At 38.7% G+C, this 18304-nt stretch overlaps 1 protein-coding gene across 1 annotated transcript; it reads left to right on the forward strand.

Annotated features, from left to right (window-relative positions):
- Positions 1-2937: 2937 nt before the first annotated feature.
- RGS1 (regulator of G protein signaling 1) lies at positions 2938-5890 on the forward strand (the record flags this gene model as incomplete). The annotated part of the gene is made up of 5 exons (XM_082002926.1): positions 2938-3041; positions 3385-3468; positions 4117-4178; positions 4800-4963; positions 5705-5890. 5 exons carry the CDS (start codon positions 2938-2940, stop codon positions 5888-5890), a joined length of 600 nt encoding a protein of 199 aa, XP_081859052.1.
- Positions 5891-18304: the final 12414 nt, after the last annotated feature.

Consider the following 18304-nt stretch of genomic DNA (forward strand, 5'->3'; position numbering starts at 1 on the left):
CTTGACAAATAGACCTGACTTAGAGTAAACCAGAGAGGCAGCATTGATTTTCTTTGCACAGGAATAGAGAGCAGCAGTAGTAGTCCAGAAACTGGGGCTTACCAGTTTGGAAGACTAGAAAGGACTCTCAGATGACAGCTTAGACTGTCAGGACATAACATTAGTATATTTAGAAGAATTATAAATTCAGAGTGCAAGAACAGCAGAACATAAGAACATCAGCTGCTGCCAGGTGGTCTGCTTGGTAACCTCAACTATTTCGTCCTTTACAGTACAGTACACCTATTCCTCCTTCCCTTTTGACTGCCTTCAAATCCAGTAGCACTAGGATGTTAAAAACAAAGGCTACCTACTACAGGGCCCAGTGGCGCAATATCTTCCAAGGGGCTACACACAATCTTTTGACAAATAGGCATTTTTCTTGAATGTACTTTACCTCCCACTTATTGCAAAATTCCTTCAACCTGTAGTAAATGCAGCCAAAAAAAAATCTCCTGCATTTATTTCTGTTGGTGTCTGTTACCATCAAAATATCTTTGAGAGCATTCAGTGCAATATTATCAAGAAAAATAACATTATCTCCTATTGATGTCCCAACAAGAACATCAAAAGTAGACTAGGCTGTACAGAGATGAGGCTGGAAAAGACTTCCGACTCACAGAAGTTTGTTAGATATAAGCTAAGGTAATTCATGCAATGTGTGAGAAAAACAAGCTTGTGGCCTCTGCAGAAGCCTCATTTTCAGAATCCGTTAAGATAGCAAGGCCAAAGCTCGCAGTGAAATAAATCTATTTCACCCTACAAACTACACTGTTGTCTAATACTAATACTAATATAACTGATCTCCTCTACCAAATAAAGTACCTGGAAAACAATTCAATGCTGTGACAGCAACATTACCAGGATGTAAGTGACAAGAGTACTATTCCTTATTTGCTCAGGAGAATATTTATTGCAGGAAGATGAAGTACAAACTCCATGCATTAGCATATGATAATCCCTTTCTAGAGGAAGGTCTGAAGCAACACCTGTAACGTGCATTGATATGTTTAACAACTCCCAAAGGTAAAGATAGTAACTTCATTTTAAATAGAGAACAGACATTCCTTGTCTAGTAAATGAACTGTCAACAGTCCTGCATTGATAATAGGCACAAACAAGTAAACCGTCCTACTCTTCAGGGGAGCAACCCACGCTAGTCCCCTTAGACTCACAGAACCCAACTGCTGGCTTACTTACACCTGCTTGTAGTTCTAAGCTCAAGACACTGCCTCCCTTTTAGCCTGAGGCTACAGAGTACAGAGAACTATGGTAGGGAATAGGGATTTTCCCTTGATGTAATTTTTGTCAGTTACATTTTACCCTTTTATTGCACCCTTCTGAGAAGAGCTTGGAGCTTCTACAACACTCCCAGTAATTCACTGAGGACAGCTATGAACTGAAGAAACACAGTGAGACACTGAAGGGGCTGAAAGTCAAAAACCAGCATGCTAGGTATGAAAACAAATGAGGTACTGATAATGTCTCTGCCTTCCTTTTTAGCCTTGTTCAGGGGGGCTACGAGCAGTTAGTAAATACCTCTGCCTTACAAAGGTCAGTGTTTACCTAGTTCCATGGAGATAAGTTTCCCGCAGTACAACCTATGCAGACACATTTATGTCACTGCTAATATTCAGAGCATCAGGAGCCTCCTGTGGTTAAAACCACCCTGATACAGACTGTCTGTCCTTGTGTGCACATCTGTCCTGTCTGCCGGCAGCTTTCAGTCTCCGAGTCCTTTGTATCACAGTTCACTATGAAACTGTAGATATGTGAGCAAGTTCTCAGTTACCATGATCATATGCAACCCTGTACAAATCATTGATAAGCTGTTTATAGGTAATCAAAGTTATATATGTTATTTAATAAAACAAAATCTTTGAAACTTCCCAGAAAAAAAAAAAACGAAACGAGCAGAAATTGGGATGCCCGGGGACCAGATTAAGTACTTAAACCTCTAAATCATCAACCCAGACAGATAGATAGAGGGCAACAATTAATTCTTCATCTCGCTCGGTATCCATTGTTTCTTCTTGCAGTGGAACTCGAGTGTATACAAAGAATGCAAACCTCCCTCAAACACATTGTAACACTCACATTGGCTTTACAAACAAGAGCTCTGTAACTTAAATCAATATTACACATGCCACATCACTTAAAATTGTAGAGGCATTCTTGAAATATGGCAGTGTGCTTCCAAATGATTTGACTTGGAAAAATTAAACCAATTTAAACAAGTTTTTCTGCTTCAAAACCCTTTCCCATGAAAGTCACTTATAAACATTTTCACAGCACATGTGTCTAAACAAATCAGAGTCCTCTATCTAACATAGCATTCTTGTTTGAAGAGCAGCTGGTGACTTGCAAATGGCTTGTTGCATATGGAACCTTAATACTGGCATATCTTAAAGTACTTTTTTCTAATATTCCACTGACCCCATCAAATCTATTGTGAAGTATGAAATTTCTGAACACAGGCATATAGCAGGTGAATATTGTCAAGATAAAATGCCCATTTGATAAAACCAAGAGTTACTTCTGATTTGAAAGTACCAATTAGAAAGGGACAAGAATACAAAGTTCTAGAGGGGATTTTTTTTTTGGTAACAGACATACACAGACACACAAAACAAACCCAAAGTAATTCAGTCTCATCCGGTTTAACCTCAACCACGAGACACCACTGTCTGTTTTCTTTCTCAAAAGACTCACGTCACCGTGCACTGAAAAAAGGGAACTTCCACAGTTTGTGGTGAGGATACATGATAAACAGATCTGTTCACACCAACTAACAGGGCTGCCTGCGTCAATAAAAGGCAGTAGCAGAGTCAGTGAACTGACATTTGGTGCTTGGAGGATTATCGTTACAAAAGTCACTCTACATTAAAGTTAAGTGAGATGCCAGGATTGTTTTTTCCCCACAACAACATGACAGAATTAAATGGAAAAGACGACTACAAGCTTGCAGAAGGCACAATCCGTAAAAAGAAGCAAAAGACTTTGTAAGTATATACATGTTAGTATGAACTCTAATGTATTAGAAATGAAAGTAACAATAGAATCTGTGAGAGTAAGAATTATCACCATTTTTCGGTCTAAATGACTGCAAAGCCTGCTCAAAGCCCAGGACTTCATTAAAGTCATTAAAAATGGCTTGAGCTGATGCATACCAATGAATTAATTCCCTTAAGTAGTCAGGAGTAGATTTTGGATACACTGGGAGCCCAGGACTTCAGTCATAGGATGGAGCTGTCAGCCTCTGTTTAAGAGTTAAGAAATTTAAGTAGAATTTAAATACAACTACAATTTCAATGGATTACAAAAATGTCTGTTCATTGGTTTCAGTGGTGCAGATCTCAAAAATTATTTGAAGTGCATGGTACCACGTATCGAATCTGGGATCAAGACTTCTAACTCCAGAAGTGTCATGTAAGTACTGAGATATGCTAAGTTATAAGAAAATATACGTATTGCTAGATTACTATATAGAAAGCTATTTTATTCATTTCTAAACTAATTCTAGAACAACAAATGTTATAATAACGCCTAGAATTTCCAAAATACAAAAAGAGGTGAACATTAGGAAGTAGAAACTATTAATGAGTTAAGTTTTTTCTTAGCTGTGTCTATAAGTTTGCATCAAACAGTGAGGGAGAAGTCACCTCAGTTAAATCTATTTTCTTCAGAGGGACATTGTATCCATTTTCTAAAGGTTTATATAAGAAATGACGCTTCACACAAGTGAAGAGTGAGGATATTACCATTCTTACTTCAGGAATATGGAAACAGAAGTACAGATTAAAAATTATTTGGTCATAGTTACAAGTAAAAGCTCACTGTTTGGGAACAGAATTCAGGATAACATCATAGTTCCTTGTTTTTCCATCTCTCTGATTATTTTTCTCAATGTGGGCTTGTCTCCAGGGTCTCAGATTATGAGAAAGCTCTAAGTTTAATAAATACCTGGTACATATTTCTAGAATAGAATAATAAATTATGAAATTTTTCTCCTTTAAACATGCAAATAAAACCACACAGTTTCTTGCCTAAAGTCTTTTCTTTTTCTTTTCATCTTAGGCTTTCTGCAGAGGAAGTAATACAGTGGTCCCAATCTTTGGAAAACCTCTTGGCCAGCCAAAGTAAGTCTATTACTTCAGTTTGACTTCATTCTTATTCTGAGGACAAAATTTTACCTAAACTCACCAAATAGGCGAAGCTGTAGCTTTCTGCAAACACTGTCATCAGAGAACGGCCAGTTGCATTTCAGTTATTTACAGCTTCAGTGTAATACGGCTACTGTATTCAGCTTTGCTTCCAAGTTTGGTTTTTTCCCCTTCCATTTCATACTTCCAGTATAGCAAATAAACCCCAAATAACTCAATTCAGTGCTTTTTGATCAGTCTTCTCTCCTTGTGTAACACATCAGTTTAGTTTGGAATTTTCTCTCCACTTGTACCCTAGGACAATCTGTTTAGGACTAGAATCTATTGGTGTCTTTTGGTACCCAGGGTCTAGATCTAAAAACACTGAACATAATTAGGAAGACTCCGATCACCCTTAATATTAGAGTATCTGTAATATGCTGAAGAAGGCAAGAACAGCATATTTTGACAAGATCTTATAACAGTGATTTCAATACAACTCATGCTATTTATTTTATCCTCCCTGGTCACAAATATCATGCTATAAATGATGATGTATTTGTGTTGGCTTTCACAGATATCATACTATAAATGATTATGTATTTGTGTCGGCTTTAGGTGGTCAAGGTGTCTTTCGGGAGTTCCTGAAGTCAGAGTTCAGTGAGGAAAACATCGAGTTCTGGTTGGCTTGTGAGGATTACAAGAAAACCAAGTCTGATCACTTACATGGTAAAGCAGAAAGGATTTATGAAGAGTTTGTTCAGTCAGATGCTATTAAACAGGTATGTACAAAAGTTACTCTGTCTAGTGTTACAATACAAGGATTCTGGAAAAATCAGAAGATAGAAGTGTAACTTCTCAGATAGGCTCATACATTCATTCAGTTATATAGGAAGAAGATGTGGCCGCATGTTTTTATGAATGTACTTGCATCATTACTGCCTTCAGCTGCAAAATTATCAGATCTCACAAGTAGAGTCACACAATATAGGCCAGTACTTGGGAGCACCACCAGCAGAAGTTCAGCAGAGGCATGAGCAGATCAGCACATGATGCTGTTCTCCGAGTCAGCCCAGTTTGAATTGCTGCTGGTGTTTGGAGTCAGGTACTTAAAAGAGCACTTTGCTAGTAGGAGAGCCATGGATTATTTCTTCTCTTAAAATATGTGTACATGCTGGAGAATTGAAGTTGTGTATGTCAATCACATTTCAAACTGGAGACTCTCATTCTACACAAGATTTCTCCTATTGTTTTAATTGGAAGTTTAATTGGAGGTTGTTCCTCTAATTACTCCATTGTTGAGTTGTATGACTTCTGACTCCACAAGAAACTATTTCTATAGTGAATAGCAATTTTTGTGCATGACTGGAATATGGGTTAAAATTCCCCTCATCTTGCAGTTCCAATATTGAACTGTCACATTGAGTTCTAAGGCTGCAAATTTGTTTATTGACAAAAAGTGATAGATATAGGAAGAGAGTACATTTTTAGGATGTCAATGGCATTTGTTTTTTGCTTTCCAGATCAATATTGACCATCAGATGAGGGAAGCAACAGCCAAAAGGGCTCAAGACCCAACTCACACAAGTTTTGATGAAGCCCAGAAAACTGTGTACATCCTCATGGAAAGGGATTCATATCCCAGATTTTTGAAATCCAAAGCCTACCTGAACCTTTTGAATCAGCTGCAAAGCAGCTCTTCAAAATGAAGTGTTTGAGGCAGTGAAGAGCCAAATAGACTCTGTGTCAAATAGCCTGTGCAGAGATCTTTCAGGGTAGTTGGATCTATGGCAAGGAGAACCCCCATCTTGGGAGGAGGGATACGAGGAGGGAGGTGCAAAGAGCTCCACAGCCAAGAGGACACAGGATCTGGCAAGACTGTTACAAGGGTGAGAGCAGCACAGGGAGAAAATCCTCTCCTCCCATATGCCACAGAATCAAGACAGGATACAGATATTATTTATTGTTTGAACTACACTGTGAACATCGAAGCAAGTCTTAGATCCCAAAGAACTGCTGTTTATTAGGAAGTGCAAGACCAGTAAGCTGAGTGCTGGGAAAAGATTATCAAATCCACAAGAAAAATAAGGATGACTGACAATTTTGTGCGTAACAAGAAAATGCCCAGACAAGACTGAATGGCTTTAATCTGTGGAGTGTTAATAAGCGTGAGTGCAGTTCCATGATGCTATTGCACTATGTAAATATAAGTTGACATATAACTTAAAATATATAAATTTTAAGACAAGAGCTATATAAGCTGTACTTTTACTAAGTTTGGATTCAACAGGCAGGTATGTAGCATCTTTTCTGTTTAATTTATTGCAAAATAATAAGAAACTCTTCAATGAAATTTACTTAAAAATAAAGTTTTATGGTCATTTTACATCTTAAGTGATCTTTCTACTGTAATTACTGAAGTATTGAAACACATAGTTCCCTTCTGCCCCACTATGCCACTACTTCCCATCTCCTTACACAAATATTAATTTTCCTCATACCACTTTTTCTCTTTTTTTTACCCATTTCACACAACCATAACCTTAGTTATCTGGAGTAGGTGACCCTGACCTACACAGACCCATCCTCACAGCCCCCCCAAAATAAAACAAAGATAAGCAGGTTTACATTTCCTTCCTCTTTTTCATGCTCCCTCAGTTGCCAGTACCCTAGTCAAATCTCAAATATAGAAAACATTTAATCACTGACCCCACAGTTCAATTCGCTTCAATACTGGTGATGTGCTGAGCACAGCAGATCACCCATGCTTGCTTATGTAGGGAGGCTATAACTGGTGACACTCACTAGCAGTCACATTCCTTGTGATATTAGTGCTATTCAACCTAACCTTGGCAAGATCCTGACTCTAGTTTACAATATCAATACTAGCATCAAAGGTCATTTAATTTCGCTTCAAGTATTGTATTAAATTTGCTCTAAATTATGCAATACTATGAGTAGTCTATACCACAGTGGGCAGTGATAAGAACTAAAGACAAAAAGTTGCAATTATGCTTGAACTATGTAACTGCGAGCACAGGCACTACCAAGTCTGAAGTGTTTAAGACCTTGTGACATTAGAGTTCATAATGAAAATAAATCAAAGCATGCCCTTGTCTCGATGAGTTACCATCATGAGACACAGCTATCACACAGGTGCCAATACAAGATTTTCTCTCACCCTTGCAGATTTTCCATTTTCCAAAATAACATGAGCTTAGTCAAGCACAGTCCATTACTCTGTACAAGATGGAGAGGCTGTAAACCCACAGACGTCACCTCGTGGGGAGAGCAGACCGTGTTCATACTGCCACCCTTTGGGGACATTCTGTCCTCCCTTGGAGGTCCCAGTCTTCAGCGTTAGAAGCAAAACCCTGCTGGAAAGAATATAGCTAAGTGGCAGTTGCTGCCAACTTCCACCATCACCTACTGTTGTAGCTGGAAGCCACTGCAAATCACATCTTCCTACTTTCAAGGCCAGTAAATAAAGAAAATCAGAAGAGTCTGACCTTGCACTGTTATTTCCCTTTTGTTAAATTTGTATACCTGAGGGAGACTCTGAATGCAAAACCTGAATGTTCCTGAAACTATGTAAACCAATCTCTAGCTGGCACACTCTCACATGAATTAATTTTCCAGGATCAGTAGGAATAAATCTAATTCCTGTGAATTAGGAATAACAGCTATGCCTCCCACGCAAGTGGCACCCTCATGTTTATTCTGACTCAGTTAACATGGACCAAATGTCACTGTTTCCATAGCTTCAACCTCACAGAAGAACTGTGAAATATCAGCTACCCTCTAAACAGATACTGCCTCCAACTAACATTATTCTTTTGACTGTAAATCCCTTAAATTATTATGGTCCCAGTGTTCATTTACTCCCCCAGCAGTTTCACGATTTTGCCATTTAGCCAAACACCTGTATGAAATTTCTGACTAAAATCATATTTCACAGTACAGCTAGTTGGAATTTGATTTTTTTTACGGCTTGTTACTGCTAGAGAAGACTGTTCATCAGAAGCAGTTTCATATACTGTTGGGAAGACTGCTGGGTGGGGTAATGGGTGGACAGGGGTTTCCAACTCAACATGGGTCTCAGAGGCAGGTATAACAAAAAGGAGAAGGCAGACTCTGGAGTCATGTCGTGGTTTTGGGTGCTGCAGAAGTCAGTGCTCACTTCAAGAGATGGCCAACATGGCCACCTGTGCCTACCACCCTGTGCCTTTGGATCGGGCAGAGCAAATCTTTTCACTAAAGACTGAGTGCAGCCACCACAGCTGCTCAGGTATTCACAGACACTGCCTGGCACCCTGACCTCCTGTCAGGAGGCACCCAGTCCGCCCTAACAGCAAAGGGTGAGAAAGTGACACGCTGGTTAGAGCCCTCTCAAAATAAGCTAAACCTATCCATAGAAGAGACTAACACGCTCTCAAGGAGCACACCAACCACTTGTGTTATGCAGAGTTAGTATAGACCAGAATATTTGAGGAGGGAAGACAGACTTTTCTCTCTTTTCCACAAGCATCTCCCCTGTTCATGATTTGGTACAGTGTGAAAACAAAGTTGGGGTTTTTTGGTGTGGGGGGTTTTTTGGTGTTTGTGTTTGTTTGGTTTGTTTGGTTTTTTCCCCAAAAAGGAAACTCTTACAATCCAACCTTGGTACATTTTCTGTCTTTCACCTCATTTGCAGTAAGAACCTGAAAACAACTACAAAGGTCAATCACCCAGGTTGTTAATTCCAGAGATATTCCAGCCCCCTCCAGTGTCCCTGGCAACGTGACCATGTTTCACCAAGCAATAAACAGCACAGCAGAAATTCAGAGCTGTCTCTGGGATGCTGTTGTAAGCCTAGTATTATATATCTGTTGCTATAGCAGTGCTATACACAGCTGGTTGTTTAAACAAGGTCCAAGAGGTCTGGAAGTATTTTATGGCAATTTATAGTGCCATCCATACTAACCTACTTTATAAAAGGGAAAAGCTATAAGTAATACTTCAGTTGTACAACTGAAATAATTTTTCCAGTATTTTAAGACACTTAACAGTATTTGCATGCTTTAAAATAGTCCAGAGATAGGTATTTTTATTATTTCTTCAGAATCACTTTTTCAAAATGCAGTATACAATGCTTAGTTTGCAGTGATTTTTTTTTTTTTAAGTATTGCCAAAATGGATATTCTTTGGACTCAGAAAAAGAGCAGAACATACAGATCAAAGGGATTAAGGACTATTTTCTGTGACCCTTGGCTCATTCACAAGGTGCATGCACCTTATCAAGTTCATTTGTGATTTCCTACTCACCTCCTCCTCACTGCACCCACGCACACAGCTAGCCTCGGTACTGCAGATTGGTGTCACAGCCGTGGGATGTCAGCGTGGCAGACTCTTCTGAAACAGGACACAAACACAGAAAGCATGCCTCCCTGGAAACTTCCCATACTCAAAGAAGAAACTTGTGAATGCAAGCTATTTACTATCTTGTAAATAAATTAGTGGGCAACTGAGGGAAGCTGTCCTTTTCCAACATATGCTGAACTGAGTTCATTATCAGTTAACTGCTAAAACTTTCCAGAATAATCAGGCTCTGAGTGTCATCCAACCCCTAAGATACTTACGTCAAACAGCTTATTTGATTTTATATTTTTTAACTAGACTTAGCTTCATTTTTGGAAAAAAATATACCATAAAAGAATGGAAATTTGCGGTTCATTCACAGTCTAAAAAAAACCTCTTTAATCAGATTGACCATCAGCTACAGATCAGTATTGGAGAACAGGATACAGTACATGGAGAAGCTTTGACAGTAGTGACTCTTCTACCCTACCCCCAAAGGAAACATTCTCATTGTTTATCAGTGTTCCAGTATAAAAAAAAAAATTAAAAAATCATTGTACCATCTTCAGGTATACTTTTGAAGTTAAATAACCTCTCCCTACTGCAGAGAGGTTTTTCTTTACATAAGGACTCAAGAGTCCAGGAGACCATGAATGTGAATTTAGAAGATTAACTTTAACTGCTCCAATGTGTAAAACTGTCTCTAAATGTATTCCCTGAAATAGATCTTTTTAATATTATCCCAAATAGAACTAAAAATATGGTATAACATAGTATCATTCTCTCCCAGATATTGAAAAGGCCATCCATGAAAGCCTGTTAGTAGAGACATCCTATCATTATGCACAGTGAAGCAGGAAGGAAATTAAAGCTGAAATGGTGATGAATAGTACAGATTTACCACCTTAGACCCCTAAGTGCCACCCATCCCTGCCCACACTCTGAAGTAAGAGGCTTTCTGGATGTCATCTCCTTTATGGTTGTGAAATGAGTTTGAAAAGCAAAAATAGATGACAATAGGTGGAAAAATTAGATATTCTCATCTTCCTTTCATAGGCATGAGTTGACTGTATCAGAGCATAATGTCTATAAATAAAGCTTTTAGAAATTAAGTCTTTAGTCATTAAACAAGGCAGAAATTGCAAAACAAGTTCTTGCTTAATATTCATTGGATGATTTAAATTTGTCTTGGATGCTCAGAAACAAAGTCAGAGAGGAGTTAAGGTTATCCCCTGGCTTTGTTTGGTTAAATACAGCCTCAAAGGTTTTAGTCACAAAAAGCAGATTTAACCTCATCAGTTCTTGGTGGATGTATTTTGGAAACAAACTTATTCCCCTCATTTCTCAAAACGGCCCCAGAAAGTATTCTCTTGAAAGATGCCAAAGATGATCAACATTTAAATTCTACTGAGCACCTACCTTCAATTTCTTCAAACAGCCTGAGTGCCACACAACCTTAAAGCACTTATCTAAACTAGTTCAGTCACCAGCTTTCATGTGGCCCCTTTCACTAATAAAATTAAAAAATGAAATGCAGAAATGTAAACCTTTCAGGATCACTCTAGACTTGTGTGCAGACAGAAACAGAGCAGATTAGCAATGCTTCTCTTCAAATTTTGTTCTACAGCCAAAGTACAAAAGTGACAGTACAACTACCTACAAACTTGACATCACTTGAGTCACAAGGGGTTTTGTGGTGGGTTTTTTTTTTTCAGTTACTGTGGCCAGAGAGCTTCTGCTATTAGAGAACAACCTTTAAAAATAAAACAAAATACAACAAAACAACAAAATAAAACATACTTTTTCATGCCAGTCTGAGGAAATAGTGAACATATTCAGGATTTTCAAACAAAGCCCAAAGTCCAACCAGGATCTGTAAGTGCTGGAGGAAACATCTGGAGGATAGGAGGCCCTGGACTAACAGGGTCAAATATTCTGACCAACGTGGACCAAACTGCAATCAATAACCTCATACTAAAACAACTGCAAGATGGACAACTGGCATCTTCAAAATGATTACACTTGCAGGAAGTGTAAGTAGCCTTGTTTACTGCCGCACTTTTGTGCAAGTGTGTGTGCAGTCTGACAGAGAACTAAGGGAGAGAGTTAAGTGCTTTGTACCCAAACCACAGTTTCCCACCTCTGAAACATGATTGAATGGGAAGGTTGAAAGCTCATGTAAAAACTAGTCCAAGCTTCCAGTCACATGATTTCCTTTACTTCAGTTGTTGCAGAATATCAGGCTCACACAATGACATCACGGCTTTTAAGAAAAAGGGAAGAGAAAGGTCATAGCGTACAACTGAGGGAAGGTTTTCAGAAGTCTTATCTAGACTTCAGTCTGTTTTCGCTCAGCAAATGATTGTTAATGGAATTTGCAGAGACTGGTTGCAATGTAAGATTTGTCCAACCTTATCGATAAAACCTGAAGCCATGAATATAGAAGCTATTCAAATTCTTGAAGCCAGTGACTACTAGCAGGCCATGCCTACTTCTACTCAGAAACAGAAACTACATCTGTATACCTGCAGACAGTTTCTTTGTTGTTACGGCCTACAGTAAGGAGCTGAGCCTGTGAAAACGGTTGCCTGTTGCCCTATGAGCAGATCTTTGCTGCACACTGAACCTAACTTTTCTTGAGGCTGTCTTCAGTTAGAGGAAGAAAGTTCCAAAGAGAACTGATCAAAGCCACCAAGAAAGATGCAACCGGAGAAACAGGGATGTCCTCTGGAAACCTCAATGGCTGTGTAAAGTGAAAAGCAAGAACATTGATCAATTATTTCTATACTGTGCCCACTCAAACAGCAATAAGGACAAGTAGCACCTAGATCAAAGTATCTACTTTGTGCTCTCCCCAAGGTTAACAAAGGCCCTTAATATTTTACTGCTTTGCCTGTGCTTGTGCCTAAAGATCTAGGGCCATCCTCAGTGATCCTATTTACATGCCCTTATAAGACATGACCTCAGGAATGCAAGTACCAGGCAAGCCCCGGCAAGCAGTATTCCTACATTCATGAATGCCAGTGTGTGGGTGTACTGCAGAAGAAAGGGTGGCAATGTGCAAGCAAGGGAGTATGTGGGTAGATGGAAAGAATGGGTACAACACAGAAAATGAGACAAACAGTACTTCCATGTTCACTAGTATGAAACAGACGTAGGTGGGTGAGATGTTTATTGAGCAGAAGGGCATTAAAATAGAAACACAAATAGGAAAGAATGAATAAGGGCAAGAGAAAAAAGGCATGAAAACTAACAAAGATGCTACTAGGCAAGTAATCACAAGAAAAAAGAAAAGGAAATAGCCTATGAGCAAGAACTCATCTGGGAACATTATCCTCACTGATAAGAAAAAATTACTGCAATCAAGCTGTTGAACATATATTGTCTAAACTAGCTAGCAATTGATAGTTAACCTGTAGGAAAAGAACAAGCCAGAACAACTGACCAATTCAGCAGCTCTGATAGGATATAGCCATTTTCTCTGTTTTTTCGGCCTTTCAATTCTCCTCATTTTCTTTCTGAAAAGCAGGTCCACCTCAACTGCTGAATAAACCAAGCAATAATTGATTCCTACATAACATATGCCCTCATGACTTGGAAGTTGTTCTGCACCCATACGCATGGCAGAATACAGAATTCAAAGGAACAAGGCCATATTAGAAGTCATCTTAAACAGCCTGTTCAACATATGCCTCAGTTACCCGCTCGTCTCAGTGTCTCATCTATCTGGGCAAGGAGTTTCTTTCAGGCTAGATGAGACCATTCATTACAATGAAACTGCAGGGAGTTTACTCAGAACCTGCACCCACATGCACCCTCATGAGACCACAGTTTGAACTGATGCATACAGAAGTTAGACCACCTCCTTCAGGGTGATACCAGATGACATCTAGTGGAATATCTATGTAATAAGAGGAAGGATATGATTTAGGTTCAATCACATAATTTTTCAGTGAAGCGGCACACCGCATTAACGACTAAACCTTCCACTCCTATGTGCTTTAAATATTCTGGAAAAGGAATTAGAATGGTAATGTTCTGGATATCAAGCTATGAAAGAATGGTAGTGGAAAGCAGCTGACTCAGAAACAAGTCGCAAATACGATTTTATAACAAGTTCAACAAAAGAGCAACAAGCTTGAATGGTAGCAGTCCAGTTATGAGTGAGAGGCTAGAGTCCTCATAGCACCTGGGAAGCACAGCAATGGCAAGCAGGTACATACTCATCACCCTTCAGGGTCCCTCAGTCTTTGAGGGCTTCCCAGCCAGTGAGATTCTCTGGTTTTACATTTCCTCTGCCCTGGTCCAAGGACAGATTTGCCAGCAAGTCAGCCACCCAACACTAAGGCACTCTGGCAACCCTAAGTGCCTGCAGATAGCCATTAAATTTCAAATGGTGCTTTAGAGCATGCTCAAGGATACAACAAAACTGCAGACATGAAATAAGCAACAAATCATGCACCTAAATACCCTCCCACTCCACAAGTCAGGAAGAGGTTTAAAGAAGTATTTTCTTCAGCTTAATAGTAAAAACAAGCTTATAGAAAAAAACACAAAACAAACTTACGGCAATTTAAAGCAATATTATGGTATTTTTAATGTCTGAAGCATGTAGAAGAGAATATTTGAACACACAGTCACTGGTTGCTGATACTCAGTCACTGAACAATTTAAAGAGATGTCATATACAATGTCCTGATAATAAACATCAGCTGAGGATAGAAAAAAAAAGCCCTAAGTAGTTCATTGTCATTCATTTAATACTAAGATTTTAGATGAGCGATCCTTTAATGACAATAAAATGTATTGCACAAATAAGATTAAATTTAAGCTTTTGAAAAAGAACTTACATATGCACACAAACAAGGTTTTCACAAAATACATGTAAATCAAATAGTTAAATACTCCTTCAAATCACTATGGAGACTATCAACATAACTGGGATTTTCATTACGTAACTTTTCTAGAATCACATTTATTCATATGGTGCTTTTTCTCTTTCTTTTTTTAGTTTTAGTTCTACAAGTAAGATTATTTATAGCCATTTTTAGCTTGTCAAGTTCAGGCCAAAGTTACTTCCTTCAGACGCTTTTAGTCTATAACTGCCTGTATGTGCAGGCGTTACAAGCATTATTTTTGAGTAGGCATGTGAGAGTTGGATTGTCTCACTATTGTGATTATTTGAATAATCAACTCGAGTTACATTACATAGATACTTGCCCCCACCCATTCCTAGTATGGAAATTGAACAAAATACTCCAAAAACCTGGGTGAAGGCATGAGGAACACAAAATAAGATGTAACAAAATAGCAATCCATAGAAAACAGTTCACATTGTGGTATTTGTCCCTCCCTTTCCATAAGCACAGGCTGGGTTCCATGGCAAGTTCCTTACAGGCAGGCTCTAACACTGCCCTGAGCGGACACCAGGTTCTGCTGTAAGTGCGCACGCCACACACATTTGCTCCCTAGGAGAACCAGTATTGCTGGAAAACGGATGTACATCCTTCTACACTAGGCCTGTGTACCAGCAGGGTGAGCTGCAATAAAATAAATGTGTGTACTATATTATTGTAGGCTCAAACTTCAATTTAAGTTCCAATATTACACAGTTTTGCCAAGGAGGTTTTGTAAGAGAAAAAGATGAGACAAAAGAGGTAAGATTGAAAGAAACGTTGCACACCGCACACAGTTGGGCTGTCACATGGAGCAGGGAGAAGAGCAACCTTTCCCTCCTGACACAGTCAGTCTGTGCCTTGTAGGCACTGCAAGTCCCCAGAGATCACAACTCACAACTACCCTCAGAAAGTTCTCTAGCAAGATTCACACCCCTGCCACCCCCATGACTAATTTACAACTGGTTGAAATAGTGCTTACTCCCAAAGCCCCAGTACCACTACAAACAAGTCTACCACTGGCCTGAACAGAACAACTTCAGTGGCTCTGTTCATTTACATGACTGCTTTGAAACTCTTAGCTAGAGTAAGTGAAACATAGGTAACTTGAGTCTCAATTTAAAATGGGGCCACAACATGGGAAACAGCTATGAGAAAAATGACAGAGGACCTCATACAAGTTTAAAGAAAGTTCTGCTCTAACATCACTCAGATGGTGCGCAATACCAAGTTTACTAGTTCAAAGCATGCGAAAGCCTCACACTAATGAGTCAGAGCAGAAAATAAAGGCTCTCCCACAGCAATCCAAAGTATTTGCCTCAATGCTGCCTGTAAGGGGATGAAACTTCATTTTAGTGCAAGGGTACTTCTGCCTTTTGTCTTATTTCATCACAAACTTTAGATTTCATATAAAGAACTTTGATAAAGGGTTGGGAAATATTAGTCACAAAACTTGAACAATACATGCAAGATTTCAATGAAGTAAAGCACAGCTTCATTTCATTACAGCTGATCAGCAGAGATGGCAAGATAATTTCAGAGCAACCAGCCTCTATCAGTGGTGAGTCAGAGTCCAACTGAACTTTTTCTACCAGAAACTACAGCCACTGTTTGCCTATGGTATGTGTAAGAAAGGAGTCAGGCACTAACACAAGCAGTACAGACACAACACCAAAGGCTAGTAAGATCTTCTACACTAAAAGAAAATAATGAAACAAAAAAACAGGTTGAGGAATTTGGAAAGTTATCCCTACAAATGCAAGTACTAAATGAAACTTTTTAACTACAGGTTTTGTACTTCAAAATATTAACAGAGAAGTATAGCATAGGCAAGGAAACACTGCTTTTTTTTCCTCTTTGCCTGTAAAGTTATCTTAGAATAGCATTCATTTTAGAAATGTTTCTGATGTATAGGTAACTTTATCCCTATTTATATATTAATATTGTGTAATACTCTTAGTACAAACTACGCTGAGTGACATTACAGAAGGCAATTAATTAGAATTTTTACGTAGTGGTTTCTCTCTGAAGGCTCTGCTGAGAGCTATGCTATGTACTAAAAACTGTGACATTAGGTCATTTACAGGTTCACTGGCACAGCATAAGGGTGCCAAAAAAAAAAGTATGTTGTAGTTTGAAAAATAAAAAGATCTTGGTCTTTGATCTTCCAAAGCAATTTTCCTGATATTTTTCCCATATAAAAATATAATAGTTACACAGTCACTTCTGCATCAGTACCGCTTATATCTTTTACAGATGCGAATAACTTCAGGACTTAGATTCATTTAGTATTAATTGCCTTCCAGAGAGGCAATTCCTTTTCTGGAAGTGCTGTAACCATGTGACTATTTTTGATTCAAGACCTGCAGGAAGCACAGATCCTACACATTAAAGAACTTGTGGCCTTGTTGCAATAAAACCTTATAATGAGCAAACAAAAAAATGTTATCTATATGTATCAGGTGAAAACAGCTCCCATAGTCCAAATCTAGTTAGCTGAACACTGCAAAGCTATATTAAGTAGTTAAGATGTAGATGGGCTACCACTTACAACAGAAGACAGGCCACTCATGTCGGTAAAGTCACTTGTGAAGATTAGCCAACTCAAAACTGACACCAATTTCTCAAGGGCATGTTGTTGGCTTTACATACTATTCCCATCTTACTTTAGGACTAAGACTATTGCCAGCAGAAACAAGCAACATTAGACAAATGAAGCATAGACTATGCTTCAGTGGAAAGACAACATTCCAGAGAAGCACTGAAAAAGATAAAATCAGTATGCTCTGTTCCTCTATTAGGAAATTTTTATAATATAAAAAGAATATAGAACCACAAAGCCCTGGATGTATTGCATGGCAAATGTGTGTACTCAACAAGCCCTGGGGAACAATATTTGTTTTAAGCCTCTAACTCAAATTAAAATGGTTCCTCAGAAAAATAACATTTCCTTATACAAATGTGACTTCATGCAGCAACCACCTGAAGAAAAAAATTACTGATTGACACTTTGAATTTAGGTGGAGGTAGCTGAACTAGATTACTTAATATTGCTTCATCTAATATTTCTTGATCATTTCTGTATAGTAGGCAACCCACATAAGCTTCTTCAGGTTTCAAAGAAGCCACAGAGACTGTATTTTGTTAATATTTCCGTGAATGAAACACTAACAATCGCCACATGAAACTACCCAAAATAGAGGGCACTGGGTAAAATAATCTAAAATAAAGTGATAAGCAATAACCATATGCCAGAACTTAAATGTATAACTTCATTTTAAATATGGAATATTGTCTAGTTTCAAAAGATTGCTTTTAGGCAGAGGTGAGATGAGCAAATACTAGTGACTTGAATAGGCAAGTGTAGAGGAAGTCATACAGAAGCCAAGTGGAGTGTGGTTCAGAGAATTCCACAAAAGTAGGAGACAGGCAATGGCCACTGGCAATCCTACAGTGCCACAGGGAACGCGAGCAGCAGGAGTTGCAGTATAGCAGTCGGGCAAAGTTACAAAGTTTCAATATCCTGTGGGAAATCTAATGGGTAAAACTCATAATGCAAAATTGGATATAAATGTGAGGGAAAAAAGGAAAATAAGACTACAGGTAAATGCAAGTGTTTCACCAGTTCAGAATGCTGGGAGATACAGCCTTGCTCTGTCTTTTACTGTGTGTTTCACTTTGAAGGAAAAAACTGGTTGTAGGAGTAGTAAGTGCCAGTCAAACCCAAACCTGAAAGAAACTGTGAGTTTAAATAATGTACAAGACTACTGTTTTGATTTCAGGCAGATCTATAAAGTTACCCACTCTATGTAAACTTTGCAAAGAATTTGGCATCTCTTGAAAACCAAAGCAGAACAAATATACATACTCCAGGTCAAGATATTTTGGGGG

The sequence above is a fragment of the Phaethon aethereus genome, assembly GCF_964289735.1.
Source record: "Phaethon aethereus genome assembly, chromosome: 8".
NCBI lineage: Eukaryota > Metazoa > Chordata > Aves > Phaethontiformes > Phaethontidae > Phaethon > Phaethon aethereus.